Genomic DNA, 21,795 nt, shown 5'->3' with positions numbered 1-21,795 from the left:
TACCAATGGCTAGAAAAGGAGCCCATTGACTTTAAAGATGACTGAAATTAGAAGCATTTCTGGAAGTGTTCTTTGGTGGTCTTGTGGTTAAGAATCTGTGCTTTCAATGCAAGAGACATGGGTTTGATACCTGGTTGGGAAACCAAGATCCCATATGCTGCACAGTGCAACCAAAAAAACAAATAGAATAGTGTCTGCAGAGACTTAAAAAAAAAAAAGCCTGCCTGAAAAATGTAAAAGTAACCAATTAACATGAGACTGCCAGTGTCTCATCAGTATGGAGTATTGCTTAAAACCCCTTTATAGTCTTATGGTTAGGTAGCCCCCATACACTGATTGTTTTTACTAGTCTGTAGTGGACAGGTTAGGGAATTTTGTAGAAGGGAAGTTCTGGAGAAGTCCTGGTGCCTCCATGTTTCTTTATTAAAATGAATGCCCATAGCGCTTTTTTCTCTATTCGTTGTTTTCTCTAGGAGTATCAATTATGTATATTTTAGGTTATCCTTTTCAGACAGTCATATCAATGTCCTTTTCTAAAATCATTTTATACTTTTGCAAAAGTTCTGTGTGACTTTCTCAATTTCATGTGCTCTATTCCTCAGTGTATTTTATGTTTTTAATATCTAAATATCTGAGGATTTAACAGATACTTTTATTAGTTTATAGTTTAATTCCAGTGTAATCTGCACATATGTTCTATATGATTTCATTCCTTTTAATTTTATTGAATTTGGTTTAGTAAATGTAAATTGGTGCAGCCGCTGTGGAAAACAGTGTGGAGATCTCTCAAAAAGCTAAAAACAGAGCTATCATATGATCTAGCAGTTCAACTCCTGGGTAAATGTTAAAAAAAAAATAGAAACACTAATTTGAAAAGATAATGTACTCTAGTGTTCGTAAGCAGCATTATTTGCAGTTGCCAAGATATAGAAACAAGTGTCCATCTACAGATGAATGGATAAAGAAGATGCGGTGTGTGTATATACACACAGTGGAATACTACTCAGCTGTGGAAAAGAATGAAATTTTGCTGTTTGTAACAATGTGGATAGACTTGAAAGATTTTATGCCAACTGAAATAAGTCAAAGACAAATGCTGTATGGTATCATTTATATGTGGAATCTAAAAAAAATACAACAAACTAGTGAATGTAATAAGAAAAAAAAAGAAAAAAGCAGCAGACACACAGATACAGAGAACAAAGTAGTGGGTTTGAAGGGGAGAAGTAACCTTTCCAAATTGTGCAGAAAGTAAATTTAAGAAAAGAGAATAAGGCAGATCTACTAGTAAATCCTATTTTAAGTATTAATTAGTATTATTTTTATTTTTGATGATTGACTTGATTAAAGTATAATGCTCGAGTAGTATATATGTGTGTGGACATTATTCTAGTTTGTATTTTTTATTATTGTTACAGGTTCTAAAATAAAGTTAGTAGAACTGCATTTCTCGTTGATGGAACTCTAATTAAAATAATGTCCCTGGATACCTTTTTTGTCTTGCATCTTTATTTTATATGTTGTTTTTTTTATAACTATGACTTAATACATTGTTATGCTTTCTGTTTTCTTATGCAGGACCAAAAGATCTCAGATTGCTATAACTGAAGGCATTTTTGAGCTTCCAAATCTCACAATTCAAGCTACAAGAGCTCAGACACTTCTGCTTCAAGCGATATATCAAAGTTGGTCTCATAGTGGAAATGTCAGCTCTTTAGCAGTTAATGAAGCTTTGATGAATGAAGTTTTCCAGACTGTAGGTAAGAACACCGTCTTCTTGACAAGTCTATGGAAAACTCTTATTAGAAGTGACTAATTTTATCATTCAAATTCATTTGATAGCATGATCAACTTAAATTGAAGTGTATTTCTGTGAAAGCAGGTATATATAGTTCCTGTGGGAAATCCAAGATATGAGTTAAGTCATTTGTTTTCTGCCATCAACTTGTAGATATACTTTGTAGTTGCAAGAGATTATTTTTTACCAAGTCCTTGTACAGATTCTTGGACAACTTTTGAGGGGATCAGTGTGTATATTTGAAATGATTAAAGTCAATTATAAATATAATATATTTGATTATGCTGGTAGAGTGGAATAAAATTCCTTTTTAAATTTTATTTTAAATTTATTTTTTAACCGAAAGATAATTGCTTTACAGAACTGTGTTGGCTTCTGCCAAACATCAACGTGAATCAATCATAGGTATACATATGCCCCCTCCCTCTTGAACCTCCCTCTCACCTTCCTCCCCATCCCTCCCCACTAGGTTGTTATATTACAATATGTAAAATAGGTAGCCAGTGGCCATTTGCTCTATGATTCAGGGAACTGAAACCGAGGTGCTGGAAAAAAATTCTTAATTGTAGTTATTTTAGTATTTGGTAAACAAGTTATTTATTTTATTTATGTGAAAACCTTGAGTCTTACACCCTGAATGAATGAACTACTGAAAATTAAAAATTTACTTTGATGCCAGTATATTATCTTCATCTTATCACTCATTTTATATGTAAATAGGAAAACTTATAGAAGGCTTGCTTCTTTTACATTGTATCAGCTCAAATAATGTTACTTTTGTTGGTAACATAAAAGAAGGATGTATTTTTATTGTGTAGTTATGCTTAAAATGTTATTTTTATTTTATACATTATTTATTAAAATAAATTTGGTTTGTTGTTGTTATACAATGCTTTTTAAGGTTTTAAGGTCAGACCTTACTATAGGAGTGTTTTAAATTCTTAAAAGATGCAGTTTAATTAGAGCCTTTTAAAAATTTGATATAGCCATTGCCTAATGCAAAGTTTTATGGTTGTTCTTTGTCAGGTTTTTAGTATTCTCTAAAGAGATTATAGGACTGATGTTTCATTTGTTTAGAAGTTCTTAGCTTATGAAAGGGTTTTGAATTCTCTAAATCCCCTGAGATAGTGTGCAGATCTTTTTATGTGTATATATACCTATACACATATCCATATTTATGTTCTCTTTTTAATTTGATTCTTTTATTAAATGTAGTGACTCTGTTTCTTAGTCTTTTGAATTATATATTTTTATCATATTAAGATAGTTACAATTGTTTTATCTTTGGTTGGTTTTTGCTATACTTCTATTTTCATTATTTTACTTAAAACTTATCTATATTTTTATGCTTTAGGTATATATTTGAAAATAGCATAGGACTAGATATTTTAGATCAAATTGTATAATCTGCCTTTTTGCTGGTAAATTCAATTCATTTATACTTGTGATTGTATTTTTTTGTCTTTGTTTCTATCATCTTACTGTTTCATTTCCTTGTATACTGTTTTAGTTACCGTACTGTTTTTAAAAAATGCTATTTTTCTCATTTGATTTTCCTCTGTATAATTGTTTGAAATTTGTATCCTCTTACTGAATTATTAACTTACAAAATAACTGATACTGCTTTGAAAAACAATTTGTTCTTCAAAAAGTTAAATGTAGAGTTAATATGTGTGCATGCTAAGTTGCTTCAGTCGTGTCCGACTCAGTGCACCCCTATGGACTGTAATCCACCAGGCTCCTTTGTCCATGGAGATTCTCCAGGCAAGAATACTGAAGTGGGTTGCCATGCCCTCCTCGAGGGGATCTCCGGACTCAGGGATCAAACCCGGTCTCTTAGGTCTCCTGCATTGGCAGATGGGTTCTTTATCTCTAGCGCCATCGGGGATATAACCCCGCAGTTTTACTCCTAGCTGAGAATTGAAAACACATATTTACATAACATCTTATACATGAATTCATAGCATTATTCTCTTTTCCTTTTTTGCTTGCAGAAGTGTTTATTGATTTGTTTTATTTTTATTAAAAATTAAAAAAATTGTTTTTCTTTATGCTGCACAGTATGTGGAATCCTAGTTCCCCAACCAGGGATCGAACCCATGCCCCTTGAAGTGAAAGCATAGAGTCTTAACCACTGGACCACCCAGGAAATCCCAAAAGTATTTATTTTTTAACCATTTTATATATTTAAGGTATGAAGCATGATTTTTTTACATATTTAGTGAAATGATTACCAGTCAAGGTAACAAACCTTCTCACCATTTTTTTTCCCTATGATGAGAGCACCTGAAATTTACTCTTAACAAATTTCCAGTATATGATATAGTATTATTAACTAAAATCATCATGCTGTACTTTAGATTTCTAGAATTTACTCGTTGTATAGAACTGCATCTTTGTATTCTTTGATCAATATCTCTCATTTCCCCCACTTCCGTACTCCTGGTAAACAGTATTCCGCCCTCTGCTTCTATGAATTTGACCTTTTAAAATTCCACATGTAATGGAGATAACATAGCATTATTCTTAACAGCCAAAAGGTGGAAACAGTACAAATGTCTCTTACTGGTGAAAGGATAAGCAAAATATGTTATATCTTTACAATGAAATATTATTAGACATAAAAAGGAATGAGGTACTGATACTTCATTATCTTATGTGGATGAACCTTGAAAATATTAACGCTAATTAGAAGAAGCCAAATGCAAAAAATCTCATATTTTGATTCTAGTTTCATGAAATGCTTAGAATAGGTGGATCCGCAGAAAGAAGTAGTAGATTAAAGGTTGCCAGAGCCTGGGGAAAGGAAGGATGGGGAATGACTTCATGAGTTTCTTCTGGATTGATGAAAATGTTCTTGAAGTAGATAGTGGTGAAGTTTTCACTCTTGTGAATATGGTAAATTCCTCTTAATTGTACACTTTAAAAGGATGAATTTTATGTTACATGAATTTTATCTTGTTAAAAAATGTTTTAAATTGATGACTGTTTAACTGGCTTGAATTATGAGTTGTGGTCTGAATGTTTGTGTCCCACCAAAATTCATATGTTGAATTTCTAATGCCATTGTCATGGCCTTAGGAAGTGTGGAGCCTTTGGGGGTTGATTGGATCGTGAGAGTGTAGTTATGAGATCAGTGTCCATATTAAAGGAGGCCAGAGAGTAGCTCCCTTAACCCTGCTATCATCTGAGGACAGATGAAGAAGTAGGTGGTCTGGAGCAGGAGGTGGTTCTCACCAGACCCTGACCATGCTGGCAGACTGATTTTGGACTTTCTGTCTCCAGAACTGAAAGAAATAAATTTCTGATAGCAGCCCTAAGGGACTAAAACATTTTGTCATTGCCATTCATATGACCATTATTTTATATAGAGTTACTGTGCAAAAGCTTTTCTTTCAGATTTGTACCTGAATTGTCTACAGTGAAGCCTTTCTTTGGCAGAAGCATTTATCACTGTTTGAAATAAACTAATTCATTTTGTTGTTGTTGTTGTTTATCAGATTTCTATTTTCTGTGACACTCCGTCCAGAGTGTTTTGTTTGTTTTGGTTTTTGGTTGGGTATCTCATAGTGTTTGTTGTTTGATGTTCAGTTGCTAGGTCGTGTCTGACTCTTGGGACCTGTGGACGGCTGCACCCCAGATTTCCCTGTCCTTCACTATCTCCCGGAGTTTGCTCAAATTCATGTTCATAGAGTTGGTGATACTGTCTAAATGGCTCATCCTCGGCCATAGTGTTTTCCTTTTGCCTTCAGTTTTTCCCAGGATCAGGGACTTTTCAGCATCAGTTCTTCCAGTGAATATTCAGAGTTGATTACCTTTAGGATTGACTGGTTTGATCTCCTTGCAGTCCAAGAAACTATCAAGAGGCTTCTCCAGCACCAGGGTTTGAAAGCATCAGTTCTTTGGTGTTCAGCTTTCTTTATGGTACAACTCTCACATCTGTACATCACTACATGAAAAAAACATGTTTGGACCTTTGTTGGCAAAGTGGAGTCTCTGCTTTTTAATATGCTCTTTAGGTTTGTCATAGCTTTTTTTTGGGGGGGGGTTATTTTTTTATTTTTTTATTTTTTTTGCTAGTTCTTTTTTTTTTTTTTTTTTTTTGGTATGCCAAGGAGTAAGCATCTTTTAATTTCATGACCATTGTCACCTTCTGCAGTGATTTTGGAATCCAAGAAAATAAAGTCTGTCACTGTTTCCACTTTTTCCCCACCTATTTGCCATGAAGTGATGGGATCGTATGCCATGATCTTATTTTTCAGTGTTGAGTTTTAAGCCAGCTTTTTCACTCTCCTTTTTCACCCTCATCACAAGGCTCTTTAGTCATCTCATTGTATTAATCTACCTTTATTTAAAATTTTTGTTTTTGTTGCTTAGATAGCCTAAAACTTCTTACTAGTTTTTGATCATACTTACTTTATAATATTCAATCTGACAAATTAATTCCATATTTCCTTTTCTGAGTTTACTGAATGGACTGTGCTATGTAAAAACATCTTATTTAAAATTTCTTACTCTAAAAACATTCCGTCCTGATAGGATTCTGCCATAGGTCTTAAGAAAATGGAATAGATAAGTAATCACAGGTTAAGTGGTTTATAACCTGATAATCTGGGACTAATTTTTTGGAGATTAAGGGAGTTGAGGAAAATGAAATGTATTAGGAAATGTTTATCTCTTTTTCAAGATTTCTTATTTTTATCAAATGAAGCAGATTTAAAGTGTATCATTGAATTAATCAGCTAAAATATGTTTTAAAAGCCTGATTGCCAAGTGTCTAGTTTTCTTTCTTTTTTTTGCTCCCATCCCCCCACCCCAAGTTTTACTCTGTTCATTTTATTCTTAGTACAGTGCTTCTGGTGTTTTCTCAGTCAGTTGTGTCTGACTCTTTGCGGCCCCATGGACTGTAGGACACCAGACCTCCCTGTCCTTCACTATCTCCTGGAGTTTGCTCAAACTCATGTCCATTAAGTCGATGATGCCATCCAACCATCTCATCCTCTGTTGTCCCCTTCTCCTGCCCTCAATCTTCCCCAGCATCAGGGTCTTTTCAAATGAGTCAGTTCTTTGCATCAGATGGCCAAAGTATTGGAGTTTCAGCTTCATCATCAGTCCTTCCCATGAATATTCAGGGTTGATTCACTTTAGGATTAACTGGTTTGATCTCCTTGCTGTCCAAGGGAGTCTCAGGAGTATTCTCCAGTACCATAATTCGACAGCATCAGTTCTATGGTGCTCAGCCTCCTTTATAAAGGTTCAACTCTCACATCCAGACACGACTCCTGGAAAAGCTGTAGGTTTGACTGACCTTTGTTGATAAAGTAATGTCTCTGCTTTTTAATATGCTGTCTATGATTGCCATAGTTTTTCTTCCAAGGAGCAAGTATCTGTTAATTTCACGACCATTGTCACCATCTGCAGTGATTTTGGAGCCCAAGAAAATAAAGTCTGTCACTGTTTCCACTCCCCCCCACCACCGCCCCATCTGTTTGCAAAGAAATGATGGGACTGAATGCCATGGTCTTAGTTTTTTGAATGTTGAGTTTCAAGCCAGCTTTTTCACTCTTCTCTTTCACCTTCATCATCTTTAGTTCATCTTTGCTTTCTACCATTAAAGTGGTGCCATCTGCATATCTTAGGTTGTTGATATTTCTCTTGGCAATCTTGATTCCAGCTTGAGCTTTATCCAGCCTGACATTTCACATGATGTACTCTGCAGAAAATTTAAATAATTTGGGTGACAGTATACAGCCTTGATGTACTCCTTTCCCAATTGTGAACCAGTCCTTTGTTGCGTGCCAGGTTGTAACTGTTGCTTCTTGACTTGCATACAGGTTTCTCAGGAGGGAGGAAAGATAGTTTTGTATTCTCATCTCTTTAAGAATTTTCCACAGTTGTTGAAATCCACACAGTCAAAGGTTTCAGCATAGTCAATGAAGCAGAAGTAGCTCTTTTTCTGGAATTCTCTTGCTTTTTCTTTTATTCAGTGGATGTTGGCAATTTGATCTCTGGTTCTTCTTCTTTTTCTAAATCCAGCTTCTACATCTGTAGGTTCTTGGTTCAGGTACTGCTGAATCCTACCTTGAAGGATTTTGAGGATTACCTTTTAGCAGTAGAGCAAGAATTGTACTTCCTATGCAGCATTTTTATATAAAGAAAACTAAGCACAGAATAATAATCCTTTATTCTTGGTTTAAAGGTACAGAGTTATTTTACTATTTTATTCACCTTATTAGTGTCTTAAAAATACCTATTTAATCTTAATTAATATTTTTTCTTTTAATAACTGAAGGTATTAAACATGTCTGTATATGTAAAATCAAGTAACTTTAGGTTGATAGATTTCATTGGGTCATAGAATTTGCAACAGCTTTGTGCACTTGTCTTTAAATGCTAGATAATAATGGTGCTTCAGAAATGAAACATCAAATTTTGTTTCAAATCTCAAAACTGCAAATCCCTTTAAGGAAGAAAAGTCATTTTGTTTATAGCGTCTGTATCACTTATTTATTATTTTAATAGACTCTGTGTTCTCTTTAAGTGAATATCTTTGTGAATATTGAATTATGCTACATGTTCTTAAAGCTACACTGGATTTTTCTTCTCAGCCTTTAAAAAAGAGAATAAAATGAACAGTTATTAAAGTAAATAGTAAAAACTTTCTGTGCTAATGCCTGTTAGAGATATAATTTTGTGCATAGTTCAGTTCAGTCGCTCAGTCGTGTCCGACTCTTTGCGACCCCATGAATCGCAGCACGCCAGGCCTCCCTGTCCATCACCATCTCCTGGAGTTCACTCAGACTCACATCCATCGAGTCCGTGATGCCATCCAGCCATCTCATCCTGGGTCGTCCCCTTCTCCTCCTGTCCCCAATCCCTCCCAGCATCAGAGTCTTTTCCAATGAGTCAACTCTTCGCATGAGGTGGCCAAAGTACTGGAGTTTCAGCTTTAGCATCATTCCCTCCAAAGAAATCCCAGGGCTGATCTCCTTTAGAATGAACTGGTTGGATCTCCTTGCAGTCCAAGGGACTCTCAAGAGTCTTCTCCAACACCACGATGCAAAAGCATCAATTGTTCGGCACTCAGTCTTCTTCACAGTCCAACTCTCACATCCATACATGACCACTGGAAAAACCATAGCCTTGACTAGACGGACCTTAGTCAGCAAAGTAATGTCTCTGCTTTTGAATATGCTATCTAGGTTGGTCATAACTTTTCTTCCAAGGAGTAAGCATCTTTTAATTTCATGGCTGCAGTCACCATCTGCAGTGATTTTGGAGCCCAGAAAAATAAAGTCTGACACTGTTTCCACTGTTTCCCCATCTATTTCCCATGAAGTGATGGGACCAGATGCCATGATCTTATATTAATCTTTCTGTTATATATAGATCCTGGTATAGTGACTGCCTTACTGTCTCTCTCAGATAATAAGAGTATTTTTACTTTTCAACTATTAAAATTTCCTGAATTATAGTATGGTCATCTATGTCTAGACCAAGGGCAATTTGTTTCATTCTATTTCAATTAACTTTTTTATTTAGAAAATGGTGATAATATTTGTTGATCTACTCATAGAGTATTTGTGAAGTGCAATATTGTTTGTGGAGTGCATTTGTTGTCTTGTCCTGGCTATAGGTTCCTGCTGGCATCATATACCTGGGGATATTGCTTATGAAAGTGGTTGTAAGATGTGAGGTTCTTGGAGACCGAGATAATGACTGTCAGAATTGGAGTCTCATTGATCCAATGTTTTAGCTGAGAAGATAATAGGGAAAAGGTAAATTCAAGAGTAAGGAAGAAAGTAAATAGGATAACAAAGTAGTGAATTATATAAAAGAAGAACAAAATTCAAGATGTAGATAAGGTCTTGTTTGAGCTTATTGAAGAGACTGTACATTGTGCCTCTTTAATATAGTTGTTTACAAGAGGCTATACCAGGCTCTTGGTCACCTATGAAGAACCATATATTCTCTCTTCTGCTAGAGATTCCAAAGGAGAGTGGAGCAACAGAATATTGAAGTGCAGTGGGATGCTAGAAGTATATGAAACCATGTCCTTTAATCTGCTTTTCACAGACTATACAGTTGTCTACCATGCATTTTTCCTTTACTGAGCTGCATTTTGCAGGGACTGGATACCATAAGACTTACTTGAACAGTCTGAATTGACTCATCTTTTTTAGGCTGATGTTTCTCATGCATTAATTTGTTTATCTTACTTGTAATATTGATGTCAACAGGTTATGTATCCTCTTACATGGCGTGAAAATTTTTGCTTAGAACAATTCAATGTATTTCTCATGTATCATCTCAGAGATATTCAGGAAGTAAGCTAGTTTTTGAAGCCAGGGCTTTGGACCTTTCTGTTATTTATTTTTGCTACATCAACCAAACTCTATGGTAAATAAGACCAGAAAAAAAGTAAGATAATCAAAGTTTTCTATTCCATAGAAATCATGTAATGAAAGAATATAAAATATTGGGAATTTAGTTAAAATAATAAAAAATTATAAATAATAAAGCAGAGATATTAAGGTTGGAAGTAAGTATGTGTTAGTAATTGAGATCTTGATTTACACATTTTTATTGTTTGTTTCTGATGGTACTCATATCATAGAGGTTATAAGCTTTGTCCTTTTGCTCAGGGTTAAAATACAAAGTCACACATGGCTTTTGTTTGCTCAGGGAAACGAAGACTTGTTACTTCTTTTTCTTTATTCAGATAGTTCATTGTTTTGTTGACAGTCTAGTTCTGGTCTTTGTTGGGAAATTACTTACAGACTTTAAAATCTATGTGCAAGGTGATCAAATGGACATTTGAATCTGTTATTTAAGTGATGTCTTAATGTTAAAATAAAAATCTACTTTCCAGAATGTAACTGTAAAAGTATTTTACGCAAGATTTCATGTGGGATACCTTAATGGTTGAATAATAAATTTTACCTCATAAAAATGAAATTCAATAATACAGTAGCTTTCTCAGCTCAGTAGCATCTGGTCTATTCTCATGAGAGCCAATATTTTCCAACTCATTAGGATCATGTCGTTCTGTATGTCGTCAACATTGACTTAGCCAAGCTACCTTTACTTACATAACCGTCAAACTATTAAATAGGTCTCTTGTGGAGTGAAGTCAAATATTCCTCTTACTTTACTTCTGCCTTAGAAGAGGGGAAGAAAATGTACATACTGTAACATTTAAACATCTGGCCTGAAACCACATCAGTGTAACTTTGAGGAAAGTTTCGGATTTGGTATTCTTCCCAGGTGTGCATATAAAAAGGGTTTTGGAGTTGCTGAACAGTTCTTTAACCATTTGGGAAAAAGATTGAGGTGCAGTGATACGCCTTTTCTATCCCTCACTACTTCCCTTAACATGTATGTCCAGTGCATTCTGAAATACATATTTTGAACTGGGATAAAATTTTCTTTCTAGGTAGAAGTACTGATTTTTAATTTATCCTTGGCTATAAATAAAAATACTTGAGTTAAATTTGCATTAAAATTACCAGTAAGACTTTTTGATGTTTAAATCAGAATAATAATTTAATAAGATAAATAGCAAAGACAGAAATGAAAAAGATACTCATGTTCATGGATTGGAGGAATCAGTGTTGTTAAAATAGTCATGCAGCATAGTGACTTGCCTTTCAGTTATTGGGAAATGATTGCCACAGTATTTAGTTACTATCTATTGCTTTGTATATTTAGAATAAAAAAAGAAAATATTTTTCCCCTTGCGATGAGAACTTACAGGATTTATTCTTTTAGCAACTTTCAAATATAATACACAGCGGTTAACTATAGTCATCATGTTGTACTTCACATTTCCAGTACTTATTTATTTTATATGTGTATGTGTTAGTCATTTAGTCGTGTCTGGCTCTTTCTGACTCCATGGAATGTAGCCCACTAGGCTCCTGTTTATGGGATTCACCAGGCAGGAATACTGGAGTGGATTGCCATTTCCTTCTCCAGGGGATCTTACTGACTCAGGGATTAACCCAGGTCTCCTACATTGCATGCAGATTCTTTATCATTTGAGCTATAGGGAAGTCCCTTATTTATTTTATAAGTGGAAGCATACACCTTTTGACTGTGCTGACTCATTCAGTGGTTTCCAACTCTGTGAGCCCATGGACTGTAACCTGTCAGGCTCCTGTGTCCATGGGGATTCTCCAGGCAAGAACACTGGAGTGGGTTGCCATGCCCTCCTCCAGAGAATCTTCCCAATCCAGGGACTGAGCCCAGGTCTCCTGCATTGCAGGTGGATTCTTTTCTGTCTGAGCTACCAGGGAAGCCCAGGAATACTGGAGTGGGTTGCCATGCCCTCCTTTAGGGAATCTTCCCAACCCAGGCCTCAAACTCAGGTCTCCCACATTGCAGTCAGATTCTTTACCAGCTGAACCACCAGGGAAGTCCAAGAATACTGGAGTGGGTAGCCTATCCCTTCTCCAGGGTAACTTCCTGATCCAGGAATTAAACCAGGGTCTCTTGCATTGCAGGTGGATTCTTTACCAGCTGAGCTACCTGGGGAGCACACCGTTTGACTGCTTTTATCCAGTTTCCTTACCCACCTTTTGACTGCCTTTATCCAGTTTCTCTCTACCCTCTATACCTTGCCTGTTGTAATCACAAATCTGCTCTCTTTTTCTGTGAGGTCTCCTCTCCTCCTACTTTCAACATATATGTGAGGTCAAACAGTATTTGTCTTTCTTGACTTACTTCACTTAAGATGGCCCTTAAGGACTGTCTTTTCGTGTGTGTGTGTGTGTGTGTGTGTGTGTGTAAGAAATGCCAGAATTTCCTTTGTTTTTTTGACTGAATAATATTCCGTGGAATACTCAGCAGTGGCCACAGGACTGGAAAAGGTCTGCTTTCATTCCAGTCCCAAAGAAAGGCAATGCCAAAGAATGCTCAAACTACTGCACAATTGCACTCATCTCACATGCTACCAAAGTAACTCTAAAAATTCTTCAAGTCAGGCTTCAACAGTACATGAACCGTGAAATTCCAGATGTTCAAGCTGGATTTAGAAAAAGAGGAACCAGAGATCAAACTGCCAACATCTGTTCAGTCATTGAAAAAGCAAGAGTTCCAGAAAAACATCTACTCCTGCTTCATTGACTACACCAAAGCCTTTGACTGTGGATCACAACAATCTGTGGAAAATTCTGAAAGAGATGGGAATACCAGACCACCTGACCTGCCTCTTGAGAAATCTGTATGCAGTTCAAGAAGCAACAATGAGAACTGAACATGGAACAACAGACTGGTTCCAAATAGGGAAATGAGTACATCAAGGCTGTATATTATCACCCTGCTTATTTAACCTCTATATAGAGTACATCATGAGAAATGCTGGGCTGGATGAAGCAGAAGCTAGAATCAAGATTGCCAGGAGAAATATCTATAACCTCAGATACGCAGATGACACCTCCCTCATGGCAGAAAGCAAAGAAGAACTAAAGAGCCTCTTAATGAAAGCGAAAGAGGAGAGTGAAAAAGTTGGCTTAAAACTTAACATTCAGAAAACTAAGATCATGGCATCTAGTCCCATCAATTCATGACAGATATATGGGGAAACAGTGAGAGACTTTATGTTTTTGGGCTCCAAAATCACTGCAGATGGTGACTGCAGCCATGAAATTAAAAGACACTTGCTCCTTGGAAGAAAAGTTATGACCCACCTAGACAGCATATTAAAAAGCAGAGACAGTACTTTGCCAACAAAGGTCCATCTAGTCAAGGCTATGGTTTTTTCAGTAGTCACGTATGGATGTGAGACTTGGACTATAAAGAAAGCTGAAAGCTGAAGAATTGATGCTTTTGAACTGTGGTGTTGGAAAAGACTCTTGACAGTCCCTTGGACTGCAAGGAGATAAAATCAGTCCATCCTAAAGGAAATCAGGCGGCCAGAGTATTGGCATTTCAGCTTCAGCATCAGTCCTTCCAATGAGTATTCAAGACTTCCAAGACTCATTGGAAGGACTGATGCTGAAGCTGAAATGCCAGTACTTTGGCCGCCTGATGTGAAGAGCTGACTCATTTGAAAAGACCTTGATGCTGGGAAAGATTTAAGGCAGAAGGAGAAGGGGATGACAGAGAATGAGATGGTTGGATGGCATCACCAACTCAATGGACATGAGTTTGAGTAAACTCCGGGAGTTGGTGATGGACAGGGAGGTCTGGCGTGCTGCAGTCCATGGGGTCACAAAGAGTCGGGCACGACTGTGCAACTGAACTGGAGTACTCCATGTGTGTATGCAGCATAGTTTCATATTTTCTTTATCCATTCATCTGTTGATGGAGACTTTGGTTGTTCTCATATCTTGGCTATGTAAATAATGCTGCAGTGATCATGAGAGTGCAGATGTGTCTTTCACATATGATTTTATTTCCTTTGGACATAGACACAGAAGAAAATTTGATGGGTCATATGATAGTTCTATTTTAAAATTTTTTAGTAACTTGCATTCTGTTCGCCATTGTAGTCACGCTAGTTTACAATCCCAGCAGCACTGCTCAAAGGTTCTCTTTCGTCCACATTCTGGGCAGCATTTGTTATTTTTTCTCCTCCTTTTTTAATGATAGATAGTCTAACAAGTATGAGGTGATACCTCCTTGTGGTCTTGATTTGCATTTCCCTAATGATTAGTGATGCTGAGGACATTTTTGTGTACCTGTTTGCTATTTGTATATTTTCTTTGGATAAATGTCTATTCAGGTCCTTTACCCATTTTTAAATTGTATTTTTTTTCCTGCTGTTGATTTATATAAACTCTCTCTATATATTGAATATTAGCCTCTTAGCAGATAGATGATTTTGAATTTTTTTTCCCATTCCATAGATTTCATTTTCTTTTTGTGAATTTCTTTTGCTGTGTAGAAGTCTATTTTTTTGTTGTTAGTTTTGATGTACTCATTTATTTTTGCTTCTGTTGCTTGTGTTCTTATTATATCCAGAATGGTGTGAGATAGGGATCTAATTTTATTCTTTTAACATGTGAATATCCAGTTTTCTCAGCCATCATTTATTGAAGATTTTGAGTGTTCTTTACTCTCTTATCAAATGTTAGTATGCTTGTGTTCATTTCTGCCTTCTTGATTCTGTTCCGTTGTTCCATACAACTGGTTTTATGCCTTTTCCATCGTTTTTTGATTCCTGTTGCTTTTTAATATAGTCTGAAACTGGAAAGTGGATGCTTCCAGCTTTGCTTTTCTTTGTCAAGTTTGCTTTGACTGTTGAGGTTTCTGTCATTTAATGTAAATTTTAGGTTTTTTTTTCTCTATGTTTGGGAAAAAATACTGATATTGGAATCTTGATAGAAATTATGCTGAATCTGTAGTTGGCTTTGGGTAGCATAAACATTTTAACATGATTAATTCTTTAAGTCCATGAACATGGGCTGTCTTTTCATTTATTTAGGTCTTCCGTCTTTTTCATTATGAATGGGTTATACTTTTCACTGTTAAGATCTTTTACCTCCTTGATTAAATTTATTTGTAAAGGTTTCATTGTTTTTGATGCTCTTGTAAATGGAACTATTTTCTTTATCTTTTCCACATAATTTGTCATTCTTATATAGGAAATGCCACTGATTTTTGTATGTCAGTTTTGTTTCCTACCACTTTGGTGAATTTGTTCATGAGATTAATAGGTTTTTAGTGATGTCTTTAGTATTTTCTCTCTATAATGTTACCTGCAAATAGAGATGGTTTTAGTTCTTCCTTTCTAATTATGGTTTTTGTGTCTTGACTGTTTGCTCTGGTTGGGCCTTCCCGTATTATGTTGAGTTGGATTGGTAAGAGTGGGTGCCCTTTTGTTGTTTCTGATCTTAGGGAAGTTTCCAACCTTTCGCCACTGAGGATGATGTTAGCTGTTTGCTTTTCTTTTATGGCCTTTATTTTGTTGTGTATGTTCCTTCTCCACCTAGTTTTTTATGTGTATTGTGAATGAAAGTTGAATTTTTCCAAATGCCTTTCCTGTGTCTTTCAAGATGATTGTATGATTTTTTTTTCTTCTTCTTAGTGTGATTGTGTCACATTTATTGATTTGCATATTTTGAACCATCCTTTCATTCCAGGGATGTGTTTAGTAGCCTTATCTGGCTACCAAAGTACTGCTGGCCTCACTCTTCCCGAACAATGCATCAAAAAAGGAAGAGTAACCTCATCAGTCCATTTCTTAAGAATTATCAGTGACTCGCCATTGCTTTCAGGATAAACTTAAAACCCTTTAGGACCAGCATTCTATCGAGCCTTATACATCATCTCTGGTTGAATCAAATCCCGCATACCTTGCTCTTCAAATTCCTTGCCTTCATGCTCTACCACACCCCAAAAGAAGGGCTGATTTATTACCTCTTTTCTATTTTAAATATGACATTAATATTAATTTTCAGTATTAGTGTTACTGTTTCCTCTGCCAGTGCTTGGCAGAATTAATTATTTTTTCTTTTGTGGTGGTATTGTGGTTAATATATCAGCTCAGTTAAACAGTTGTTTATTATTACCCTAGTAACTGCTAGACTTGGACTCTGCTTCAAAGATGTATCAGTGTACCTGAGAAATATGTGATCTTTGATTGCACACATTATTCTTTATTGTTATTTTTGTCCTGAGGTTTTCTGATAAAACCTAATGTGCTGCAATAGATCATATTATTTAGATGATCATATGAATTATCTTTCAGTTATTACTTAATTTTAAGAACTAGATTATAAATATATTGAAAATATGCAAGTAATGTAAATTTAATAAGTCATTGGTTTTAAGTATCAAATATAATAACATTTACCCCAGATTTTATTGTCAGAAGTAAATAACAGATAGTCCTCTTACAAAAAATTTTATTGGTAAGTAACTAGATACAGCTTTCTTCTGTTTTATTGAAATTTAATTGATTATGAGTAGAAAGCATTAGAAAATCTCATGTGCTGTTAGATTAATATTATTTGTAAATTGGAAAGCAGAATTTATCAGTAAAAAAACTAATGATTTTTTCCATTATCTGACTTGACCTGGTTTTGTTGATCTTTCCCCATAAGTAGTAGTTACTATTTGTAATTCCTCATTTTTCTAAGAGCCTGCTTGATACTCTGCAACCACCTTACTTTTCTGTATAGTCACATCCACTTGATCTCTGCTTGTTTTTTCATCTGTGCCTCACATCTGGGTTTGATTCTGTTGTTAATCTGGGAATGATTTAAGAAATACACATCCAGGTTGACTCAGGAGCATCTACTCAGCTGTGCAGTTAATCCTGCTCTGACTATGTGCCTTAGCTCTGTTGATTGAACTTCTCCTTGAGTTGTCCAGGCTTCCATGTTTAACTGCCATTTCAGTTCCTAGATGTCTGTTCTGCTGGGCCATTCCTTGTTTCATCAAAGACTAAGGTCATAAATTTCCCTTTCCAAACTTCCATAGATTCTGGAGGCTTTTTCCTTAACTTCAGTCTTGTGTATGTGGTACTCTCCACTAAATGTTACCAGACTGTTTTTGAAGGATATACCTGCAGACTGCCAATTTTACCTTTTTTCAAAGAAAGGTAATTATTGATCATATTGCATATGCCTGCTGAAATGCTTACTGCCTTGCTTCTCATTGGCCAGGTATCTGATCTGACCACTTGGCTCAACTTTTGCATATTCTATGTGTTCTTTATCTAGATCGGGAGTTGGCAGCTCTAGCTCACTGCTTGTTTTTGTAAATAAAAATTTATTGGAAAATAACTCCCTTGTTCCTTTAAATATTGTCTTTGGTGTCTTATGTCCTACAGTGGCAGTGTTGAGTAATTGCAGCAGCGATCATATGGCTCACAGTTCGAAAATTTTTACTTTCTGGTCCTGTACCAGAAACAATTTGCTGACCATTGGTATAGGTTGGTTTGCTTTTAAGTTTTATTTTATTATTTATTTGGCTGAGCTGGGTCTTTGTTGCTGGACATAGGTCTTCTCTAGTTATGGTGAGCGGGGGCTGTTCTTTGTTGTGGTGCATGAACTTCTCATTGTGGTGGCTTCTCTTGTTGTGGAGCACAGGCTCTAGGTGCGTGGGCTTCAGTACTTGCAGTACTCAGGCTCAGTAGTTGTGGTGCATGGGCTTAGCTTCTCCTTGGCATGTGAAATCTTCCCTGACCATGAGTGAAACCCAGGTCCCCTGCATTGGCAGGCAGATTCCTATTCACTGTACCCCCAGGGAAGTCCTGATATAGGTTTATAACCTTGTACTTTTTATTTGGTGCCTTTTTAAAACCTTGCATTTTTTTTTCTTAGAAATTTTGTGAGAAAATTAGTATATTTATTCATGAGACTTCCATGTAATTTTTAAAATCATTTATTCACATATTAGGCAGATGTCCTACACTTTAGATAATCTTTGTTGCTAACTTTTTTCATTTCTAAAATTTTTATTATTATGATTTTTTAAATATAAATTTATTTATTTTAATTGGAGGCTAGTTACTTTACAATATTGTATTGGTTTTGCCATACGTCAACATGAATCCGCCACAGGTGTACATGTGTTCCTCATCCTGACCCCCCACTCCCACCTCCTTCCCCGTACCATCCCTCTGGGTCATCCCAGTACACCAGCCCTGAGCATCCAGTATCATGCATTGAACCTGGACTTGCGATTCATTTCACATATGATATTATACATGTTTCAATGCCATTCTCCCAAATCATCCCAGCCTCTCCCTCTCACACAGAGTCCAAAGGACTGTTCTATACATCTGTGTCTCTTTGGCTGTCTCGCATACAGGGTTATTGTTACCATCTTTCTAAATTCCATATATATGCATTAGTACACTGTATTGGTGTTTTTCTTTGTGGTTTAATTCACTCTGTATAATTGGCTCCAGTTTCATCCACCCCATTAGAACTGATTCAAATGTATTCTTTTTAATGGCTGAGTGATACTCCATTGTGTATATGTACCACAGCTTTCTTATCCATTCATCTGCTGATGGACATCTAGGTTGCTTCCATGTCACGTTTTTCATTTTTAAACACTGTTTTGTTAAAGTGTTTCATGCTAAGTAGAATTATGCTGTTACAATAATTGATACTTTTTACCTTGTTTAATCATATACCCAGAGTAAATCAATCACCAAGGACTGTCAAATTTGTTTTCTAGATACATTTATAATATATCTGTTTTGCTCCATTTTTACTTCTATTACTTTAGGGCAACTTCATCATTTCTTTTTCCTCTACCAATCCATGGCTTACCATGTGCCTGAGTAAGCTTTGGAAAGTTCAGATTTGATTATAGCACTCAACCTTCAATAATTTCCTATTAATAGTATGAAAACTCAAATCTTGCTCTATATTAACCTTTCAGTTTCTCAAAATAGCTATGCTTCTTTTTGTCTTAGGGCTTTGCTCAAGCTTTTTCATCCTTCTGCAGTGTCCTTCTCCCTCTGTTTCACTTATTTATATCAACTTAACCTTCAGAGCCTGGCTCAGATGTCACTTGTTGAGAAGATTCTTTAAATAGAAAATAGGTTCCATGAGGCCAGATGCCATGTTTCAGTTTGTTCTGCTTTATCTCCAGAGGCTACTGATTTCTATTGAGAATGTCTAAAGATGTAAGTGTTCCTTTGAGTTTTTGAGTGAGTGTTCAGAATGTAAATAGTCTATAAATTATACCCATTTTTAAGGTCATCTCTCTTCCCTCCCCCTCCTCCCCGCCCCCCAAATTATCTATATAATGTTGTAGTGTAGATAGAGTAATGTGTGGTATAGTGTAGATAGGAGCTCGAGATCTCTCTTTGCTAGTGAATGAGAAAAGTCAACCACTTAAAGAATATGAAATTGAAAGTGTTAGTTACTCAGTCATGTCCAACTCTTTGTGACCGCATGGACTACAGCCCACCAGGAATTCTCTGTCCATGGAATTCTCCAGGCAAGAATACTGGAGTGGGTTGCCATTTACTTTTCCAGTTGATCTTCCCAACGTAGGGATTGAACCCGGGTCTCCCACATTGCAGCAGACTCTACTGACTGAGCCACCAGGGAAGATACTTAAAGAATGTAATCATTGGTAAGTTATGGAAGATGATCATTAGCAAGAGAATACTGCAGTTTGAATGAACTATGAATAATGATTAAAATAGAATTGAAATTCATACACAATCTTCCTCCTAAGCCCTCTGCCTACTGGGAAGGTACATTTGAACTGCTTTTCTCTACTAACAAAATATATACCAACATATGCACTGCTTCTCTCAGGGAAGCCTGTTAGTCATTCAGTGACCCAGATTTTTACTGGGTCTTTTCATACATGCAACCTCTTATCTAGAACATTACAAAATTCCAGACTTGCAGAAGGAAAGCAGGTGTTGAGATAAATTATTTTTTTTTTGTATAAAAGTCTTTTAAGTAGGGCAAACCATACTGATAACAGAGAATAAAGGTAATAAAGGTTCCCAGATGCTGTCAGTCAAGGACCAACTTCCCAAGTAGGCCTTGCTAAAGTTAGCAGCCTTTAACTTGCTACTGTGAAAGTGTTTTATGCATAGTTCTTAAACAGTATTTATATTACCTGGCAACATCTGCTTTTTATTCTAGTTAGGGAGGAGAGTATTGAGTATTTTTAGCTAGATATGTTCCTACCCTGAGCAAAGTTGGGGAATGAGTTTTAAGTAGACAACTATTTATGACTTTATTCTAGTTTTTTTTTCATATTTCCTGTAGGGAAAGTTTGAATGCCTGATGGGGCAAATCATTTGCAACAGTTATCCTTGTACATTCTGTTTAAGTTGCATTGATCTTCATTCTGTTCTTCAGGTCTGTACTCTAAACCAGGGGACTGTCCCCAGCCCCTGGGCCACTGACCGGTATAGGTTGGTGGCCTGTTAGGAACCGGGCAGCACAGTAGGAGGTAAGTGGTGGGTGAACCAGAGGAGCTTCGTCTGTATTTACAGCTCTCCATCACTTGTACCACCTGAGCTCTGCCTCCTGTCAGATCAGTGGCGGCATTAGATTCTCACAGAAGCGTGAACTGCACATACAGGGGATCTAGGTTGAGAGCTCCTTATGGGAATCGTCCTGAAACCATCATCTCCCCAACCTGACCCCCACTTCCATGGAAAAATTGTCTTCCGTGATATTGGGCCCTGGTGCCAAAAATGTTGGGACTGCTGCTCTAAACTCTTTTTTTGTTACAGGACTTTTTCCTTGTTGTTTTCTTTGCCTGTTGTGTCCTTCCCATTTTTGCTTAGCCTGGCTTACCTTTGGTGTTTCAATTTAGACTTCATCTATCTGTATCTCTCTACCTTCTCCCTCAGATCTCTTAAAGGGAGCTCTCAGATCACTTTCCAATTGTATTAAGGTTGTTTATTTGTCTTTTTCCATTTCCAGAGGAATATATTCTCAGCATATCACATGAATGAATGGATGAGTTTAAAATTTGGGTAAAGAGGGAAGAGGAGTGCTGGAGGAAGAGGAGGAGGGAGAAAGACTTAAATTTAACATTTTTGAGAATTATGTATTTAATAACTCAGAATTGTGATATCCAATATGATAGCTGTTACCCACATGGGACTAAGATGAACTGAGATGGCTGTAAGTGTAAAATACTTATTGGGTTCAACTTTTAGTAAAACAAAAGTATGTAAAAATAACAATTTTTTGCATTGATTATTAAATGGTAATATCTTATTTTAGATAGTCTTAGACATATCTTAGACATATAATATATTAGATATATTAAATGATAACTTATATATTTTAAAATGTTATTAAAATTAATTTCACCTACTTTTACTTTCTTAATGTAGTAAACACAAATTTTAAATTATATATTGATTGAGGAAAAGTAACCAACTGAAAAATAGCATATAAGTGCTTCTTTTATATTGTGTTGTAACTAATCTGTGGGCGAAAGTGACACAAAATTTGCTGTTTACTTCAAAAAATGTTGAGTAAATGGTCAGAACAAGTATAAGAGATCAGTTGGCAGGTTTATTAAAATGTAGTCTTTATATACCC

General features: G+C 36.0%; 1 protein-coding gene across 30 annotated transcripts in view; it reads left to right on the top strand.

The window, feature by feature from the left end:
- VPS13B (vacuolar protein sorting 13 homolog B) overlaps window positions 1–21,795 on the top strand; it is a 784,482-nt gene that overhangs the window by 138,164 nt on the left and 624,523 nt on the right. For all 30 annotated transcript variants that reach the window (XR_006060874.2, XM_060393910.1, XM_042254441.2 and 27 more), the window contains exon 17: window positions 1,579–1,760. Coding sequence is in view for 29 of the 30 variants with exons in the window: in XM_060393910.1 (XP_060249893.1) it covers window positions 1,579–1,760 (182 nt within the window). In the remaining variant the exon portion in view is untranslated. The remainder of the gene's footprint in view (window positions 1–1,578; window positions 1,761–21,795) is intronic.

Source organism: Ovis aries, chromosome 9, assembly GCF_016772045.2.
Source record: "Ovis aries strain OAR_USU_Benz2616 breed Rambouillet chromosome 9, ARS-UI_Ramb_v3.0, whole genome shotgun sequence".
Lineage (NCBI taxonomy): Eukaryota > Metazoa > Chordata > Mammalia > Artiodactyla > Bovidae > Ovis > Ovis aries.
Note: the sequence above shows the minus strand (reverse complement) of the source record. Positions and strands in the feature narration are given on the sequence as shown.